This window comes from Saccoglossus kowalevskii, chromosome 5 (genome assembly GCF_978046115.1).
Source record: "Saccoglossus kowalevskii chromosome 5, keSacKowa6.1, whole genome shotgun sequence".
Taxonomy (NCBI): Eukaryota; Metazoa; Hemichordata; class Enteropneusta; family Harrimaniidae; genus Saccoglossus; species Saccoglossus kowalevskii.
Genome location: NC_140645.1, coordinates 43,276,970 through 43,298,710, shown reverse-complemented (window position 1 = coordinate 43,298,710; position 21,741 = coordinate 43,276,970). Strand labels below are relative to the sequence as shown.

Below are 21,741 nucleotides of genomic sequence, written 5' to 3'. Positions count from 1 at the left end.
CCGTTGAGCCAAAAATAAAATAACGTGCATCAGGAACCCGTAATGTCTAATGTATGTACCAAGTTTGAACAAAATCCATCCATAAATGCTTGATATTTGATGATTTTTTAGCACAAAAATGGCCTCCATTTGGCCATTTTTAATAGGACCGTCAAACCAATATATCTGTATATCTATGACATGATGTATAAAGAATATTTAAAATTTGAACATAATCAGTCACAGCAAGTCAGAGATATGGTACCAATTGGCCATTTTGTATCTTATCTGAAAATAAAATGTGCATCAAGGTCCTATAAAGTCCAATCTATATACCAAGTTTGAACAAAATCCATCTGTAAACAGCCGAGAAATGCTTGATTTTGATGATTTTTACAACAAAAATGGTCGCCATTCGGCCATCTTGAATCAGGTTGTGAAACAAATTGATGTGCATATGTATAATTCAGTGCTCGAAATTAACTTTTTTTTTTGGTAGTCCATCTGGGCTACCACTTTTTAAATCTGGTAGCCCAAGATCAATCAGTGGTAGCCCAAAATTTTTAAAGCAGTATTTATGCAAATGTCATATGTTCAGTACGTCTTTTTGACAGGTAGGTAATGTTTCATATATTTGAATGTATCGGTACTAATTTCCTATAGACAGGAGAACTAAACTGAAATAAAGAGTTCATGTTTTATAGTTTCACTGCTTTCACTTATTGTGCATTGTGAAATACTGCAAATTCCAAGTTTGAAGTTTTAATGTTACAGTATTCAATCTTATTGTCACAAAACTTAAATTGCCACAAAAAATAAATTGTCTTGATTGTAATTTTCTGAACACTTGAACTTCATTAAATTCATCATTAAAAAATATCTGTGTTTATCTTTTGTGAAGTTGTTTTTTCATTAATTACAGAAACACAATTTAATACATTTTACAGTAATGAATAGCAGCTTGGAGTGTTTCAAAACAATGGGCATGAGAATTGGGTCAACAGTAACAATAACAACAACAGAAAAAAGAAAATGAGAATGACTTAAAAATGAGTTTCATATGTGGTCAAATTGATAAAATTTATTTTCACTAATGAACGGTATATTTCATGTCATTGAGCAAGAAATACATTCTGAAACTGATGGTATTTTACGGCGATTTGTTTTCATTCATCGTTGTCGGCTGGTTGTCTGGGACCATAAGGTGTCTGGGCGACGTCCACGATCACCGTCATTGAACCACAGCGCGATTGCATGTGTCGGGTCGTAATCTCTCAAGTTTCCGCCGTGCAGTACAATACGCATTAGCTGACACAGCGTATTTGTATTCAGAGCTGCACGCCAATCGGACTTGATACGCGACGTGAGAGAGAATCCTCTCTAGCACTCGCTCGTGTGTACTGGTATCAATAATATTATTTTCACCAGCCATAAGATATTAGAATATCCTGCAGGATTATTACTAAGAATTCGCTGCCAAATGTCCAAGAACTGCAAGGTTGGATTTGCAGCAACTACTGCACTGACTGTGGTTTTGAGTCCAGTCCATTCGTTCAGAACTTCATCTGCTTCAAAATTTGTTTGTCGATTTAACAAATTATCGAAGTGGCGCAGGATGGTTGTTATTTCATCTCGACCATAATTTCGAAGTTCGTCTGGATGTTGAGGCCAGTTAGTTGGATCAAACACTGCCGCCGACGCAAGCACTGGTTCTTCAGTGAATGATAGGAACTGGGTGGTGATTTCATCTCTGCATGCATTGATTAGCGATGTTTTCTCATCCTCTGCAGTTCCATTTTCTCGCCTCGGTGGATCATGGAGTGGAGAGCCGCGAAACATGTAACGAGTGCCATCAAGTGTTTCGTCAATAAACGTGCTTTCAGAAGGGCCGGGTTCATTAATTAGCAGTTGTAAGTTGTCAAGTGTAGTTTTAAGTCCGTACACTACACTACACTTTCAATTGAAGTGTCATTTTGCTGGAATAAGAGTGACATGCGACTTAGAACACGATAAATATCAAGCTGTATATAAACAAACTTCATAAACTGCATTCGGGTGAGTTTCTCCAAAAAACCCTTGGCTTTTATTTTCGAATCATTTGTATGATCACTTCCTGGGGTTACGATATCCTCTAGGTGGGTAACAAGCGGCTTCCAGTCTCGATCGATTGCCTGCAGCGCACGCTTGTGATGGTCTACCCATCGCGTTCCAACTACATTTGTCGGTTTCAACACGGCGACCCCAGAGCATTACCGGTCTCTCTCAAAGCTGCAAGATTACGTGGCGAATTATTATAAAATTTAAAAATTTGAACTAAAAAATCTTCAATGTAGGAAAAATTACGACACTGCCTTAGAGCTGTCTTCAGACACAATTCAAGACGGTGCTGTACAGTGGACACTGACGAGGTGGGGCACATCTTGGCGAATACGTGTCATAACCCCGGATCGATTCCCCACCATGACGGCCACGCCATCGGAAGCCATAGCTACCAGTCTCTCCCGCCATTCGTTTCCTCCTAACCCCATTTCAACGCGAAAACCTGCGTCGATCGCCGTAATTGAGGCATTGCTTGCAGGCTGAGAACTTAGTGACTGGACGGCAGTCTTCTAACATACAAACGTAAATGATTTCCTCCTCCACAACAGCACGGTCTGTTGACGAATCAATCAATACTGAGTACAGTCCACTTTCATTTATGCTGTCGGCAACATGACGGCATATGGACTCGCCAATAAAACCAATAAAAGAAGCAGCCTGCTTGTCGTTTCGATAAGTGTTACCTATTTTAACACCGTTGATTTCTTGAAGCGTCAGAAGATCAGCAAAATCGGAAAACGGTTTCTCGTTTTTTGCAAGGTAATATGCGGTACGAAATATTATTTGAAGTCGTTGGTACTGCGTTTGATCCATGTTCATCACGCAACTCACAAGTGGACGAGGATTTGAGCTTTTTTCAATAACAACTTTCTGTACTGCTCTACGATGAATACTACTTGTTCATGTTTTCGCAATGATTCGATGCGAAAATTCGTACAACCGTCACTGCTTGCAAATGCCGATGTTCCATTTGTACAAATCGTACAAAACATTGATTTTTTGGCGGCATTATACTTCAGCCAGTCTCGACCAGTTTTCCAAGAACCTTGAAATTTTCGCACTCGCTCTATCCTTGCCTTTTTATTTGGTCCCTCGTCAACGCTTTTGAGTTGGTCATGCGACTGTGTGGGTGGTTGTGGTGACTGTTTCCGAAAAAAATTCAGGAGACTCATCTTGACGTCGACTGACTTGAACTGGCAAGCAACAAATTATTTTGCCGGCTAGGAAGACAACTGGCGTCAATAAATTAATTTGAAACATTTTTTGTATAATTTGTGTACAAAAATGACGCGGACAAGTCGCCAATAAAACAAAACACACTTTTACTCAAAAATAACAGAAGCAGCTAGAACCATGGGACAATTTGATTGGCTGTTTCCCCAAGTACCTGTCAATAATATTTCAACTCGAAGAGATAAATAGTATCAGCGTAGTCAGTGAATCTTAACTTGTTGCAAACTTGTCCTAGTCGCGTATGGTCGCAAACTTGTAATTTGCGTGTTAGCTTTATTGTATCACAAGTACGTCATAACAATCCCGGATGTTTGGTAGCCCAATTGGGCTACCGAATTTGAAAAGTGGTAGCCCCAAGAAAGAAACTGGTAGTCTGTGGACGCGGGGCTACCACTAATTTCGAGCCTTGATAATATCATGTATGATGTATGTGTGAAGTTTGATTGAGATTGGTCCAGGCATTTCAAAGATACAGGTCCGGACGCATGCACGGAATCCGAGCAGGGACTAACAAGTACTTGACCATATTGAGAGATATTGCGCTGGAACAGCAATATTTAAAACAAAATGGCCACCAGTCGGCCATTTTAAATACATCTGCATATCTATTACATGATGTAAAAAGCCAGACTTTTATTATCCCTTGTTTCGCAAACCCGCCGAATGAACAGAAGCCGAAAATGAAATAAAAATAACATTTTATTTCAGCGTAATTTTATTTTTTTTTCGCCCTCCTCAAAAAAATTTAATTATAAAAACTCGAGAAACAAGGAATAAAAATGGCCTAATGAATATATAAAATCTGAATATAATCAGTCAAAGCATGTCGGATATATGGCACTAAAACCACATTGATTAAAACAAAATGGCCACCATTCGTCTATTTTGAATCCGATCTGAAGAACAAAATGACGTGCATCAAGGTCCCATAATGTCCAATGTCTGTAACAAGTTTGAGCAAAATCCATCTGTAAACAGTCAAGATCCAATTCCAGAAAGCCAGAAATGCTTTATTTTAGTACAAAAATGGCCTCTATTTTGTCATCTTGAATCAGATCGTGAACACATTGATGTGCATATGTACAATATTATGAAATAATAATAATATTAATAATGCTTTTATTGAAATCATACCCTGTTTAGCATCTAGGTTTTAAAATATATTAAAGTTTTAGATAAATTCAAAATGGCAATAAGAAAAAATACAAAATGAAAGCATAATAAACAAGTAGCCTGTCGGCTGAGATAGCTCCGCTGTTACCAATGCACATTTCAATTAAAGAACAGAAGATATCATTAGAAAATAAACAATATGTAGACTTGCTGTTTTTAACAAGAATTCAAAAACATCGCTTTTCACCAAAAATGACAAAAATAACAAATCTGAAAGAGGTCCACATGTAGTACCTATATAGGTAATATAAAAGTAATCGGACTTGTGGTTTTTAACAAAAAGTCAAAAATATCACTTTTTAACAAAAATTACAAAAATATTCATCAAAATTAGAGAATTGAAGATATCATCATGAAATGAACAAATCTGAGAGAGGACCACATGTAGTACCTATATATGTAATACCAAAGCAATTGGACTTGCAGTTTTTAATAAAAAGGCGAAAATATCATTTTTTACCAAAAATGACAAAAATATTCACCAAAATTAGAGAATTAAAGATATCATCATGAATGGAACAAATCTAAAAGAGGTCTACCAAAGGTACATATACACCAAGTATCAAAGCATTCAGGCTTATAGTTTTCAAGAAAAAGTCGAAAAAGTAAAACATTGACACGAACGACAGACGATGACGGACAATCACTCATATGATAAGCTCCGCTCGACAAAGTCGACAGCGGAGCTTAAAAAAAAAAAAAGAAAAAGAAAAAGAAGAGAACAAGGACTGAGTAGATAACAAAACAGACAAGTCATTGAAAATGACACAGTCCCCGTTAAGTTCTCTTTATGCTCGTCATATTAAAGCGGAGGGGTTGTCGCGAGCGTGTCCTTGAAACTTGAGTTCCAAGTGGCGTATACAACAGATTGTTTATTTACATCAAAACACTTGTTTCGTGTCATAGTAATATAGCCAAAATAAAAACAGACGTTATTCAGCCATCTTTGATCTGATTATGAAACACACTGATATGTATGACGTATGTGCCAAATACGAATGAAAATGGTACATAAATTGTGGAAATATAAGTAGTAAGGCCAAAAAGTCAGATGGCTGTCAATCGGCCATCCTTGACCAGATTTTGAAACAAATTGTCATGGACATGCATCCTAACATGTATAAAGTACATGTATGTACCAAGTTTGAATGACAACTGACAAAGCATGTCCAAAATACAACATTTTCAAAAAACAAGATGGCTGCCAGTCGGCCATTTTGAATGGAATCGCTAAACCACTGCATGTGCATATGTCCCACATAAGGTACTAGGCACATGCAAAGAATGAACGGAATCGGTCCACAGGATTCTGAAATATGACGTTGGATAGACTGACGCACAGACAGACGCACACACGGACGGTCGGACGGACAGACTCAGGAACTCACAGACGATCGGGGACATGTATCCTAACATGTATGATCTATGTACTAAATTTGAATGAAAACTGACAAAGCATGTCCAAAATATGACATTTTCAAAAAACAAGATGGCTGCCAGTCGGCCATTTTTGATCCAATTGTGAAATAAATCATCATGGACATGTATCCTAACATGTATAATCTATGTACCAAGTTTGAATGAAAACTGGCAAAGCATGTCCAAAATACAACATTTTCAAAAAACAAGATGGCTGCCAGTCAGCCATTTTAAATCGAATCGCTAAACCACTGCATGTGCATATGTCCCACATAAAGTACTAGGCACATGCAAAGAATGAACGGAATCGGTCCAAGGGATTCTGAGATATGACTCCGGACGGACGCACGGACGCACAGACGCACGGACACACGAACGAAGACCGAATTATAAGTCCCCGTTTTCGGACTTCGTTCGAACGGGGACTAAAAAGGTATGTAATTGGTCCAGGTATGTCTAAGATATAGGTTCGAATACATGCAAACATGGACACACAGATGCACAGACGCATGCACAGATATCAATCCATAAGTCCTCGTTTTCAGACTGCGCCCAAACTGGGACTAATAAAAAATGTGACATGATTAGATAATCAAAGAAATTGTTTAAAAAAGGCAAAAAAAAAATAAGTTCAAGAAAAAAACACATGAAAACTAAATTAAAATAAAGAAGTAAAAAAAAAAAATAGTTTCTAAGATGAGAATTGCAATGAAGTTTCCCAACACACATATATACACATAACTATCAAAAATCAACAACAATGCAATTTTTGGAAGTGAATTACCACAATGTTAAAATATCATCTGCTGATTTTGCTTAAATTTTTTTTTTTTAAACTAGTGATTAGTAATTTAGAGTGTTAAATGTTTGAAAATAAGAGATGGGTATATATACCCAAGGAGGGGCTTATGACCAGAGAAGTAGAGTATGTGCCACTTATTTACAATTGTTGTGTGATAATCACACCAAACAGTCAATGGTTTACTTTGTTAAACACTTAATATTTGATTATTTCAAGGTATTATTGAAATAAAGCACAGATAAAGTGATGACCAAGAGTTTCAATCAATATCTCTCGATTGGGTGTAGTAAGGTAAGTAAAATGTTGTTTTTCAGTCATGTGGTGAGGTACCAGTACTACCACACTATTGGTAGAAAGGTGCTTTGAATAGTACACATGAAAAGACTTACTTGCAGAGCAGCTTCAGCTTCTTGCAATGCTGGCTTAGCAGCTTCTAATTTCTCCATTGCAAATGACTTATCAACATTAATATCATCAACAATAGCTTGGGCTTTATCTTTCACCACTTGCACTGCATTTTTAACTTTCTCAGCAGCTTGTGCTGATACTGTTACCTCTGCCAACACCTGAAAAAGTATTTATTATATTTTATTTTTTAACTGAAGAGCCAACAGATCCAATAAATGACACCAATGAAACAAATACAAGAACAGACACATTATGACAATATGATAAACGGGATGAATGAATGAATGAATGAATGAACAAATGAATGAATTCTAAAGGTGTTTGGATATCACAGTTCCAAAGGACATCTATGACATAAACATATCAGCAGAAATATCATTACAAAAAGCAAGCACCTTGGGAAGGAAGCAAAATTTTCTGATATTTAATCTTCAGCGTGGTTTTAAAAAATAACAGTACACTCAGCCGTCTATTAGTAGTAGTGACAGCACCAGCAGTAGCTCAAGGTATGGAAATTTATGTTTTCTACATAAAGCAGTATGTCATTGGGGCAACATTTTTGCATGATTCTAAGGTGTGACTAAACCTGACTACTGAGTATTACCATGGATCTACCAACTATTACAAATTGGTAGCATAGAAGTTAATTTTGAGACATGTACATCTGAACAGACATCACATTTGTATATTTAATTCATTCTGAATATGGTCGTAAAGTTGTATTGTTCCTTGGAATATCAAGTAATATTATTTGTAATAACACATCGTAACAGTTGCAGCCTTATCCATTGAGAATCTAGATTAAATAACAAATGGATTGAAGAATACAAAATAAAGAAGCACTATCTTTTTTTTTTTTGGCTTGGCAAAAGTGAGTATAACAGTTATAAGACAATGCAATAATATATATAATAATATATTAGGGTGTGACAAATTCAATTAACCATATAGAATATTGATGCGCTAATACAATATAGAATAGAATAGAATAGAATAGAATAATGCTTTATTACATCCTTAATGAAATCTGACATTTCAGTTTTGGTAATTGCTGTATTATAGCTTTTTAAAATAAACTAAAATTAAACTACACATACAATACAATAGTAGATTTCAAATAAACAACAACTAAATAAAAGTATAAACAGTGAAAATTACCAAGACTTGAAAATTAGCTAGTAAAAAAAACACATATTAGCTGATGACAGAATTAAAAGCAGGCTCAGTCAATATGATTGATTGAGAAAAATAAGCAACACTTGCTGCTCACACCAAAACTGAACTTGGGAAACATTTCATTGTGATTGATAAATGATCTTATAAAGAGTTATTGTTACCCCAAAAAGACAATTTTAAGTGAAATTTAAACTTGGCCGAGATTCCAGACTGGTTAATGCTATATCCAAGTTTGAAAAATATTGTAACCACAAAAATAAAGTTTTACGATGGAGTCAACAATAACAACAACGAGAACGAGCAGACATTTTCCCTTCAAAGACCTTGGTATTCATCTATGATGATACAGACAAGATAAAAATGCAACAGTTAAAATAGTCTATAAATAAAATCTACAAAGCATAGCTGATTATCACCAAGCAGTTCTGTAGATTAAGTATGTTTACAGCATCTTGGGGTGAAATCAACTCACCAAATCGCATGCAGGAAGCTTTATTTTAAGCAAAACCAAATGTGTCGCTATACATTGTAGGATTTCAAATAGTTCATCTCTTATTTGTTTTGTATAAAAAAAAAAAAAGATTATTACCTTATCAGCTTTCACAGAAGCCACAGCCAAGTCTTTTTCTTTAACAACTAGTTCCTTAGCCAATTCACTAACTGATTGAGTAGCTTCCAACAATTTATCTAATCCAGTATTCATACGTCTAGCCAACTCATTGATGTTGTCATGTTGCTGTTTATAGATCACCATATAACCATCAATGAATGACAAGTAAGACTTGGGAGTCACATGAGTTTGGCGACGATATCTACAGAAAACAAAATACATCATAGATATTATTAATAACAAATAATTGTTACCGGGGGTAATGAATTAAGAAAAATTTTATTCATGCCAAAAATAAAGTAATATGCACCAAAAGCATAGTTTGTAATTGAGAGTGAATAATCCACTGATCAGAAATTAGATGTATTAAATGACCCTTCCAAAATCAAAATATAAGGTCAGAAATAAAACAGGATTCATGCATTTTTTGTATCTAAACTGAATTTCCTATCTCCAGGCTCATGTACAGAGATATAGTAGTATGGTCAAAAGGCAAGAATGCAGGCAGTCAACCATCTTTGATTCGATTGTAAAACGAATAATCATGGACATGTATCCTATAAACATGTATAATTTGAAGAGAAAAAAAACATGTCAACAATACATTTTGGAAAGAAAACGAGATGGCTGCCAGTCGGTCATCATGGACATGTACCACACATAATGTTTGTATCAAATTTGAACCAAATCCAACAAATCAAGTCCAATAATCAGGCCAACACTCGACATGCAATTTGTTAAGTCAAAATGTCTTTTTTGGGGGAGGGTGACCCAAATAAAATTATCTGCTGGATTATTTCAGCACAGTTGTTTCAGTAATGTTTGAAACCTAGTCTTGCAACATTGTTTGTTTAAAAAGTCGAGTGGATTTTTAAATTAACTGGGTAAAAAAATGTGACCGTGAAGACTGCACTCCCATAGGAACCATTTCAGTAGAAGCGCATGGTCCCAGTAATGTGGCAAATGAGACTACGAGAGGTGTGAATCCCGGGACCAATCATTTTGATATCGTACGTCAGACTGAGTACTCTCAGGAAAAATGCTATATTTATTCAATTACCCTAGTTTAGGCGTCATTTTTTGAATATTTCAATCATTTCTGATGCCTATTAAGTTTTTAGTAGTCGCTGACGTCTATTCAAGAATATAATTGTTTATTGTGACTAGCATGAATTGGGTAACACTTCATTTCGACAATGAGCTGTTAATCACCGTAAAAAGTGTTAAATTCTTCTTAACTGCTCAGTTTATCGTTCAAAAAACGACTAATTTCTTGATTTTAAAAATTAACATGCCGTTTTCCCACCACAATCGGTAAATCTCTTCCGTATTGCATTCGTCACTGAACTGTCATTAAGATATTCAAATGAGTTATGGTAATTTGATCACGTTGGCACCATCACACATTCTGATTGGTTAATTAGCGACTTGGCCTATCAGGTCAAAGAAAGCAGTTCAGGTCAACTCCTGGGAAAACCTGATAGCTATCGTATCGCATCGAGCATTTGCATATGACCTGAAACATTCGCCTACAATGAACTAAGCTGAATTGTACTTGCATTTCATAACAATCCAATGAATTTTATGGTTTTACACACATTGAAAAAAATATAGACCACTTATATTTACTCAATAAATTGGACCACCCCAAAAATATTTATTTTTACATGGACAAATTGATTGAGTTTATACGATACCACATTTAAAAAAAAATAAGATGGATGCCAGTTGGCCATCTTTGATCAGAACAAACTGTCATAAACATGTAATCTTATATGTATGATGTATGTGCCAAATGTGAATGAAAATGGTCCATAAGCCTTGGAGATATAGTAGTGTAGTCAAAAAGCATGATGGCTGTCAGTCAGCCATCTTTGACCCGATTGTAGAACAAATTGTCATGAAGATGTAATCTAAATGTATGTACTAAATTTGAAAAAAATTACATTTTCGAAAAACAAAATGATTGCCTGTCATTAGATTGAATCAGTAAACCACTGCATATGCATATGTCCCAGATAAAGTACAAGACACATGCTAAGAATGAACAGATTTGGTGAACAGGGTTCTGAAATAGGAGTCCGCATGGACAATGACGTGCATCGAACTTTGTTCGAACAAGGACTAACAAGCAATTAAGTGGTACCTGCACAAGAACAAATATTAGTTCCTAATTAACAGTAAAACAGAGTATGGTAGTTTGGTTGAAAAAAAAAAAAAAATTGCACAAAGTAATAGGTATTGTAGTTTTACTTCAACATACCTTTGGAAATATTCAGTGCAAGTATCAGCAACACCATCATGGAAAACACCCATTGATTGTATGACTTGCTTCTTGGTTTCATCAGGACATGTGATGTGGAACTTGGACAGGAAATGGTTGGACACGGCTACTAAAGCGTCTTTTGGCCATTTACTGAACCAATCCATTGTACACCCAGAAATCAAGCCAGGAAATTTCAAAGACCGATTACGAAATTTTTCACCAACCTATAAAACAAGATTATAGATTTGTGAAAAGTATATTTTCAGAGCTGAGTCATTTTCTAAAGAAGTGTGATAATTTCCGCATCAAAGAATATTTAGCTATTCATACCAAATATATTTAAATATTGGCAATGACAATGGTTTTATACTAATAATATTCTTTCTATGCCAATAATTTAATACTGAATGTTTTGGAAATTCTAGGGAGATTTTTACCTAATACAAGAATTGCTAATACCGGTAAACTAAAATTACATGTACAAATAATTGCATTAGATTAGTAGCCATGAGTTATCAAGTTTAAGAAATAACATCTGAACTGGGTATGTCAGAGATATAGTTTGGGAACAGCATTCATTAAAACAGAATGGCCACAAGTCTGCTAATTTTAATCTGATCTGAAAAACAAAATGAAGTGCTTCAACATATGTACCAGCTTCGAACAGAATCTGTCTATACACCTAAGATGTAGTTCAGGAATAGCAAAAATGTTTTTATTTTGATCAATCGAGAAATCAGGTACAGTAGATGAAGGGTGAAGAAGATGTTTGCCTTTTATAGACAATAGAAGTGTTCAACTTACTGGTGAAAAGCAAAGTACTGTGTGCAGATTACTTGTGGCTCTGGAAATAAAGTAATCATACAAATTATCTTGAGTTGGAGGTCGCCTTGGAAATTCTTTCTTCATAACTGGTATTAATTCTTGAGTTATTTCATCCAACTCATCACGTGCAAATAAATTTGAAACCTAACAAAAAGATAACAATATAAACTTTTTTAACTGTTAATTCAGCAGATAATATTCATTTAGTACACTAATGCTAGAAACTATTTCTTAGTTTTGTTTTATAAACGAATAGTTTACAAACAATCATTCCAGTTTAAGTCAGCATTCATGTATTGATGAATCTGAAAGCAAGAAAATGAAGTCGACTGTGTATGATTGGATCTAAGCTTGTATTCCCATTGTGGTGAGAAGAAAAAGTGCAAGCAGCTATGAAAACATAACAGAATACAAGTAAGAACAGTAAATATGGCAGAAAGTGACTTCAAAATACCTGTATGCCTACTATCACATGGAGCGTGTATTCCAAGTATCTTTTGTTCATTATATTTCATTATGCTCATTCAGTTATTTTTAATATCAGTGGAAATTCCAATTGATAAACCAGTAAGTAACAATTGCAGGAAATTGTATTGTAATATGTTTAAATAAAAAAAGTTTAGACAAAATTGGTCCATGAACCTGTGAGAAAATAGCATGAACAGCAAACTGAGAGATATGGAACAAATTCCATAAGCCTAAAAGACTGACCTCTCCTGATGAGAGAACATTGTTTAGATATTCTAAGAAAGCTTCATCCTTGATTTCATTGTCAGTAAAGACAAAGGTGATTCCGTTTCCTTCAGCACCAGCCACACGATACAAAAATTTCAGGTCATCCATCAGATTACTTATATTGTATGACCTGTCAATAAAACAAAATATTATAATACTAATATGCATAGGATAAAGACAAAAAACCATTGCCAAAGGCGAGCCACAAAATTCCACAAAATTTTGGACAACCCATGACATCATTATACCAACTTCATTTTACATGTAATTCTAAGACATTGAATCAACTTTAAAGCATCAATAACCATAATAATTTTCTCATGCATTTCTTTTGAAACCCAATTTCGCAATGGGTTGCAATGTTCTTGTATTCAGTTGATTTATCACTACTGTGTGTTATTCATATTTTGGGCTCTACTGTGGTACACAATGTATTTTCCAAAGCAAGCTAAATATTAACAAGCAGTCTCTCGGCTGAGATAGCTCCGCTGTTAGAAATGCACATTTCAATTAAAGAACAGAAGATATCATTAGAAAATGAACAATATGTATAGTATCAAAGCAAATTAGAGAATTAAAGATATCATTACAAAATGAACAAATCTGAGAGAGGTCCACATGTAGTACCTATATATGTAATATCAAAGCAATTGGATTTGCGATTTTTAACAAGAAGTCGAAAATATCACTTTTTACCAAAAATGACAAAAAGAATTGAAGATATCATCATGGAACAAGCCATGCATGGCACAGTCCCCGTCAGTTATCAAATTTAAGATATATAGTTTTGTTTATAGTAATATAGCTGGAATATAACCATGTCAGGAATATGATTATGATGATTAACAATTAAATGATTGACATTTGTATCTGATCGTCAAAAAAGTACTTGTCCATATTGAGAGATATTGCTCTGGAACAGCATTCAAAATCAGCCATTTTGAATACATGTATATATATAACATGATGCAAAACGAATATATAAAATTTGAATATAATCAGTCAAAGCATTTAAGAGATATTGCTCTAGAAGCCCAATCATTAAAACGAAATGGCCGCCAGATAGCCATTTTGAATCCGATCTGAAAAATAAACGATGTGCATCAGGAACCTGTAATGTCTAACATATGTACCAAGTTTGAACGAAATCCATCCATAAATGCTTGATATTTGATGATTTTTTAGCACAAAAATGGCCACCATTTGCTCATTTTGAATAGGATCGTCAAACCAATATATCTGTCTATCTATGACATGATGTATAACGAATATTTAAAATTTGAACATAATCAGTGAAAGCAAGTCAAAGATATGGCACGAGAACCACATTCATTAAAACAAAATGGCCGCCAGTCAGCCATTTTGAATTTTATCTGAAAAACAAAATTATTTGCATCAAGGTCCCATAATGTCCAATGTATATACCAAGTTTAAACAAAATCCATCTGTAAACAGTCGAGAAATGCTTGATTTTGATGATTTTTTAGCACAAAAATGGCCGCCATTCGGCCATCTTGAATCAGATCGTAAAACAAAATGATGTGCATCAAGGTCCTATAATGTCTAATGAATATACCAAGTTTGAACAAAATCCATCTGTTAACAGCTGAGAAATGCTTGTTTTTGATGATTTTTAGCACAAAAATGGCCGCCATTCGGTCATCTTGAATCAGATCGTGAAACAAATTGACGTGCATATGTATACTATCATGTATGATGTATGTGTGAAGTTTGATTGTGATTGGTCACGGCATTTCTAAGATACAGGTCCGGACGCACGCACACACGCACGCACACACACACGGACACACAGAGGTCAAAACATAAGTCCCCGTTTTCGGACTGCGTCCGAACGGGGACTAATGAACAAACCTAAGAGTATCAAGTATCAAAGCATTTCAGGCTTGTAGTTTTCAAGAAGAAGACGAAAAAGTAAAACATTCACACAGACGGTGTCGCATACGACTTATTTACCACTTCCGTGTCACTGAGAATGTTCTAGAACCGTACTGTGTCTGGGTGGAATATTCTAGATTATTTTTAGAAACTGGTTGAATAGGTAATAGAACACTGTAGGAGGCAATAGAAGGTAATGGAACATTCTAGAAATTTGTAGTAAGTTCCAGACTCATTATGTATGCTGATGTAATGGTCTATTTATAGACAGTAGGGGTATATATAGGGGAGTTGTTCAGCACTGAGTTCAGATCGGAGATCTTGTTGAATTATATTGGAGTTTAAGTATCTAGTCATTGGAGTAGTGGAGTTTTACCGCATTATTGTACTTGATGTTTGCAGAGTATAATAATTCCAGTACCAGTTGAAACCTCATCTGTTGGCTCCGTGTTCGTATTTTATCATCGCCGCCAGGGAGTTCTTTCTGTTACTGTTGCCATTTTGGTATTTGAACCATCACACCTGTACTATACCAATTACGGCAATATTACGTTGCGTGTGACAGATGGACAATCACTCATATGATAAGCTCCGCTCGACAGCGGAGCTAACAAGCAGAGGTTGTCACTCAACATCTAAACAAACATTGAATCTATTTTGTACACAATGTATACGTCACTATGAGTCCCATTACGAATGGAACAGCTTGGACTGTATTTGTATGCAGAAAATAAAGATAAAACACAAACCTGGTAAGAGTGATTTGAAATATTTTATATCCAGCAATGAAAGAAGCTAATCTTGTTAATGACTGTTTCCCAGAACCACCAACACCAACTAACAGAGCATTACCACGAGGCGTGCGAATTATACGAGATATCTGAAATAATAGTTATAAATACATGAAATCGTGAAACGTTTCAACAATTTTCTTAGAAGCCTGACTGGGCTACTAGATTAGAAAGCTAGTACATCATAATATTGAGTAAGTCATCCATTGGGTTTATTAGTACATGAGGCCATTCAAAAAAAATACTGAACACAAATACAGCAAAGGTCGATAAGGATAGATACCGGTAATTCCTGATTCCAACAGTGGGTATTAATGCTTTCAAAATTCTGTCTGAGTGACCACAACTTAGAAATAGAATTAGGTAGAAGAACAAAGCCCAAAATAGAATTAGAAAATAGACATTGTAAAAAATGTAACACTGAAGCATTAGGAAATGAAAAACATTTCCTGATATTTTGTACTGGCTATATAGAACAAAGAAAAAAACTGTTTGATGAGTGTGCAATAAATATTTACACAATGGATGTGAATTCCATACTTAAATAGGTTATGGAAAATAATATAGCCTTAGCAAAATATTTGAAGAGCACAATTTTTAAAACCACAGAAAGTAATTAATTTATTTTTTTCTTATATTTTACTAACATTTTATTTTTATCACTTTTGTATTTTTTTTGATTTTTTTTTTTGTATTTTTTTGTATTTATGTTCCTTACCATACAAAAACCCTCTGAAGGTTTTTAGTAGTGTAATAAAGTTATTATTATTATTGATTGTTGACAAACAAACATACACACACAAAATATTTATCACGCTCAATATTATTCAGTCTCAAAATTTCAAAACTATCACTTCACTAGCAGATTCAATCATTATCAACTTGGCTCAATCACTATCAAACTCACTTAAAATACTGCTATATAATGTAAAAGCTAGCAGTCATGAAATATAAAATTAACTTGGCTCTATTAAATAACATACCTTAACAAGATGCACCATAGCATCTTTGAAAAATACTAAATCCATATGAGCACCTCTGACAGTATCATTATACATCTGCATGTATAACTGCAACTTTTCTGCTAAAAATTCATAAGATGGTATCTATACGAAGTGAAGAAAAGTGTTATTAGTGTTTAATATACAGTACTTCCTGATCATAAGATGGTATCTATACAAAGTGAAGTAAAGTGTTATTAGTGTTATACAGTACTTCCTGATCATAAGATGGTATCTATACGAAGTGAAGTAAAGTGTTATTAGTGTTATACAGTATTTCCTGATCATAAGATGGTATCTATACAAAGTGAAGTGTTATTAGTGTTATACAGTATTTCCTGATCATAAGATGGTATCTATACAAAGTGAAGTAAAGTGTTATTAGTGTTATACAGTATTTCCTGATCATAAGATGGTATCTATACAAAGTGAAGTGTTATTAGTGTTATACAGTATTTCCTGATCATAAGATGGTATCTACTAGTATACAAAGTGAAGTGTTATTAGTGTTATACAGTACTTCCTGATCATAAGATGGTATCTATACAAAGTGAAGTAAAGTGTTATTAGTGTTATACAGTACTTCCTGATCATAAGATGGTATCTATACAAAGTGAAGTAAAGTGTTATTAGTGTTATACAGTACTTCCTGATCATAAGATGGTATCTATACAAAGTGAAGTAAAGTGTTATTAGTGTTATACAGTATTTCCTGATCATAAGATGGTATCTATACAAAGTGAAGTAAAGTGTTATTAGTGTTATACAGTATTTCCTGATCATAAGATGGTATCTATACAAAGTGAAGTAAAGTGTTTTTAGTGTTATACAGTATTTCCTGATCATAAGATGGTATCTATACAAAGTGAAGTAAAGTGTTATTAGTGTTATACAGTACTTCCTGATCATAAGATGGTATCTATACAAAGTAAAGTGTTATTAGTGTTATACAGTATTTCCTGATCATAAGATGGTATCTATACAAAGTGAAGTAAAGTGTTATTAGTGTTATACAGTATTTCCTGATCATAAGATGGTATCTATACAAAGTGAAGTAAAGTGTTATTAGTGTTATACAGTATTTCCTGATCATAAGATGGTATCTATACAAAGTAAAGTGTTATTAGTGTTATACAGTATTTCCTGATCATAAGATGGTATCTATACAAAGTGAAGTGTTATTAGTGTTATACAGTATTTCCTGATCATAAGATGGTATCTATACAAAGTGAAGTAAAGTGTTATTAGTGTTTAATATACAGTACTTCCTGATCATAAGATGGTATCTATACAAAGTGAAGTAAAGTGTTATTAGTGTTATACAGTACTTCCTGATCATAAGATGGTATCTATACAAAGTGAAGTAAAGTGTTATTAGTGTTTAATATACAGTACTTCCTGATCATAAGATGGTATCTATACAAAGTGAAGTAAAGTGTTATTAGTGTTATACAGTACTTCCTGATCATAAGATGGTATCTATACAAAGTGAAGTAAAGTGTTATTAGTGTTATACAGTACTTCCCGATCATAAGACCAGGGTCCTCAACATGTAAAATCAAGGTAAGTAAGGGGTGGGCTTATACCAGGACCACCTCACACCCCAGTCACGACTTGACAGTCACATTTTTGGTATTTCAAAAGCTACCACTCAAAGAGATATTGATTACTTTGATATTGCAACATTGGGATTCATCCTGAGTAAATAACAAAATAATGTAATAATACATATATTTTTTGCCCTTTTCTTATTCAAAACAGCCACAAAATAAGCTGTATGACAACTTGACCTTTTTATTTGTTTCTTGTGTTTATATAATATATCTCATGAAATCAATAGCATAACTATTACAACCTTGCCCAATGAGAATCAAGAATAAATAACAAATACATGATTTGATGGATACAAACTAATGATGCACAAACTTTTTTTTACATGGCAAAAATGAGTATAAAAGTTCTAAAACTATGCAATATTATATCTCAAATGTTGCATGAAAAAGACAACAACAATGATGACAACAACAACCAGGATGATAGACATTTTCCCCTCATATATCTTGACCGTCATCTAAAATGATACAATGGTACAAACTAACCACTTCATAAATCTTAGGTGCTTCCAGATCAGCATCGTCTGGTTCATCACCAGTTGGTTCAGGTGGATCTCGTAAGAAATCTACAAAGTATGGTTCCACGTCTTTCACATATTTAACATAGTCTTCACCAAGCTGATCTCTGACTGTCTTTGTTATAGCATTCTCAAACCAGTCCCTATCTTCAGCATTGGTAAACCTAATCAGGAAATTAAATTAAGAAGCCAGAATGTCATAGCTGCTAGTCACCTCTCTTTTAGTACTTATATGATCAGCATTTATATGCTTTTTTTTACAAGTGCATGTTAAAGTTCTACTGCGCAAAAAAGAGGATTTTTGTGCCAGGCTTTTTGAATGATTTATGTATAAAACAGAAACAATCGGCACAAACCCAAGACCTACTTGATGTGAAGTGAATGCAGTAACCACTGAATCCAAGGAGGCTTGGTTGTTTTTGCTAGCCCCATGTACTTTTACATTTACTTGAACAGATATAGGTTAATATTTCCTAAAAAGAACAGGACTACCTTCGCCACATTCATTAGAATCAGTCCAACGTAATACATGTAAATACACTTATTACCTGTCTGCAATAACCCTGGTACATTCATTCTTCCATAGTTGGAGTTGAAGACTAGAAGTATCACACTCTTCTCCTTTTACTACAAGCATACCTTGCCAAATACGTGATAAATCTCGCAAGTTGAAGATGTAATGGAATTTAGCAGGAGTTGGTAACATTTTAATCTATTAAAATAATAGAAGAATGTTTTGTTTCGTAATAAATATGAGATCCATCATATGAACCAGCTGTATTTTGACCACATAAAACCTTGTAGGAAAAGGGTAGTTTTATATTAAAAGGAGGAGCAACCTTCCGTGTGATGACACCCAACAGATGCTGTCACTATTGAAATCAAAATGAATCAGCTGGCCATAAAAATCAAAGAAAGCTTAGAAAGAACTCCCATGTGCTGAGAGTATTGGAGACACATTAAATATAATTTGAAATTACTTAGCTGAAAACTAATTATGCAAATCAGAAAATGAACATGAACAGATTTGATTGTAAAACTAATGAGGTCTGCGCAATGTAACAAAAACTCTATGTACCAAATTTAATTGAAATGTGATTAGAACCAAAAAATTATGAATTATTATGCTAATTAGGGAAACAATATGAACAGAGTTTTACCCCAAACTAATTAGGTTTGTACATTGTCCTAGAGCATCTTTGTACTAAGTTTCATTAAAATGGAAATTAGTACTTTAGATATCAGTGTGAAAGCTTAAAATTGGTTAATTATGCAAATTGGGTAATTAATATGTACAGATTTTAACCCACAATTATCCAGGTCTGTCTATTATCCTACAGCATCCATGTATATACATTCATTGATATGTGATGATTAGTACCTGAGATATCAGTGTGAAAGTTGGAAATTGGTTAATTATGCAAATTAGGTAATTATATGTACTGATATTACCATAAAAACTATCAGGTCTGTGCAGTGTCATATGACATCTATGTACCAAGTTTCATTGAATGTGATGATTAGTACTTGAGATATCAGTGGAAAAACCGAAAATTGACAAATCATTATGCAAATTAGGTAATTAGTATCCACGGATTATTACCAAAAACTAATCAAAACCTAGGATTAGTTCAGAGCATCTATGTACCAAGTTTCATCAAAATCCAATGAGTGGTTGTTTAGATATCAGTGGAACAGTCATGGAACCACTAAAAAATAGCTAATTATCATGCAAATTAGGTAATTAATATGCACAGATTTTTACCAAAAACTAATCAAATCTGCGCATATGTTCAGAGCATCTATGTACCAAGTTTCATCAAAATCCAATGAGTGGTTCTTTAGATATCAGTGGAACAGTCATAGAACAGCTAAAAATTAGCTAATTATCATGCAAATTAGGTTATTAACGAGCATGGATTTTTACCAAAACCTAATCAAATCTGCGCATTGGCCCAGAGCATCTATGCACCAAGTTTCATCAAAAAACGATGTATGGTTCTTGAGATAGCAGTGGAACAGTCGGACACACATACACACATACACACACACACACACATACAGACACACTAACTGCAAAGACTCCCATTTTGTGCTTCGCACATGGGAGTCAAAAACAGCTTTGTAGTGGATACTTGGTTGTTACATTGTCCATGATAATGTTGAAATAATATTATTCAAAATGTAACTACCGTATAATCTCTAAGTACAGTCAATGTTACATTACCTTGGTTGCTTGCCATAAACATCTTGTTGCACCAACCAATTTATCTGTCAGTTTGACAACTTCATCAGAAAAGCGAGATGAGCAGAAGTAACCACATCCAATAATACCTATCAAATAATGTATTATTAAAGTTGTATCGTTATTGTCAGCAAAACTTGGAAATAGTTATATTTTTGGATAACCTGGGAAAAATCAATTTTAAAAGTTACCGTGTTTAAAGAGTATGTGTATCGGTAAAATAAGTGACATGACTGATAGTGGATCAGGCACACAACTTCAAAATTATTTCATAATTATTTCATAATTATTTCACACTTTTAAAATTTTGTTTTGGAGAGGGGCCAGAATTGAATGAAACAAGCCATTCAGATTGTCACAAATCACACTGAATTAATGCTTTGGACTACCAGTCAATTTAACATGTGTGTCTATTTGGCAAAATGAGAATAATGTATGACAATCCAAAATTATTGAGCATTGTCAGATTGGTTGACAGCCGACCATCTTGGATTGAATTGTAACACAAATCAACCTTTGTTGATGTGCTAGCACACAACTATCTGTCAACAAAGTTTGGACATAATTGGACTTTTAGATCTTTATAAGCCAAAATGTGCAAAAAGGAACAAAAATTGTAAATTTTTGTGAAACAAAATAGCTGACAGTTACATTGTTCTAATATGGCCATATTTTACCTGAAAATAGCCTAGAAACCTACATTTTATATGCTCTAACATTATCTCCAAGTTGGACTGGCCGATTCGGATCAAACTTAGAACAATGTCAACTGTCAGCTATTTTGTTGGTCGGTCATTTTGTATCTGAACAGAAAAAAAAAAAATCAGGGGTGTATGTACACCATCATGAATCAACCATGTACCAAATTTGGGGGAAAACCTGTCCATGAACTTCTGAGATAATGTAACAGACAGACGAACAGAACCCAATCTATAAGCCCCCCAAGTGTGT

General features: G+C 34.3%; 1 protein-coding gene and 1 pseudogene across 1 annotated transcript in view; both read right to left on the bottom strand.

The window, feature by feature from the left end:
* LOC100378746 (dynein axonemal heavy chain 8-like) overlaps positions 1-21,741 on the bottom strand; it is a 187,351-nt gene that overhangs the window by 47,000 nt on the left and 118,610 nt on the right. The window contains exons 53-62 of the mRNA XM_085499020.1: positions 20,773-20,879; positions 19,094-19,257; positions 18,514-18,709; positions 16,397-16,519; positions 15,372-15,502; positions 12,703-12,856; positions 11,971-12,135; positions 11,164-11,390; positions 8,880-9,102; positions 7,096-7,272 (exon numbers count right to left, since the gene is read on the bottom strand). Of these exons, the coding sequence (XP_085355146.1) occupies positions 7,096-7,272; positions 8,880-9,102; positions 11,164-11,390; positions 11,971-12,135; positions 12,703-12,856; positions 15,372-15,502; positions 16,397-16,519; positions 18,514-18,709; positions 19,094-19,257; positions 20,773-20,879 (1,667 nt within the window). The remainder of the gene's footprint in view (positions 1-7,095; positions 7,273-8,879; positions 9,103-11,163; positions 11,391-11,970; positions 12,136-12,702; positions 12,857-15,371; positions 15,503-16,396; positions 16,520-18,513; positions 18,710-19,093; positions 19,258-20,772; positions 20,880-21,741) is intronic.
* On the bottom strand, positions 1,150-3,251 carry LOC144358502 (zinc finger protein 862-like; annotated as a pseudogene).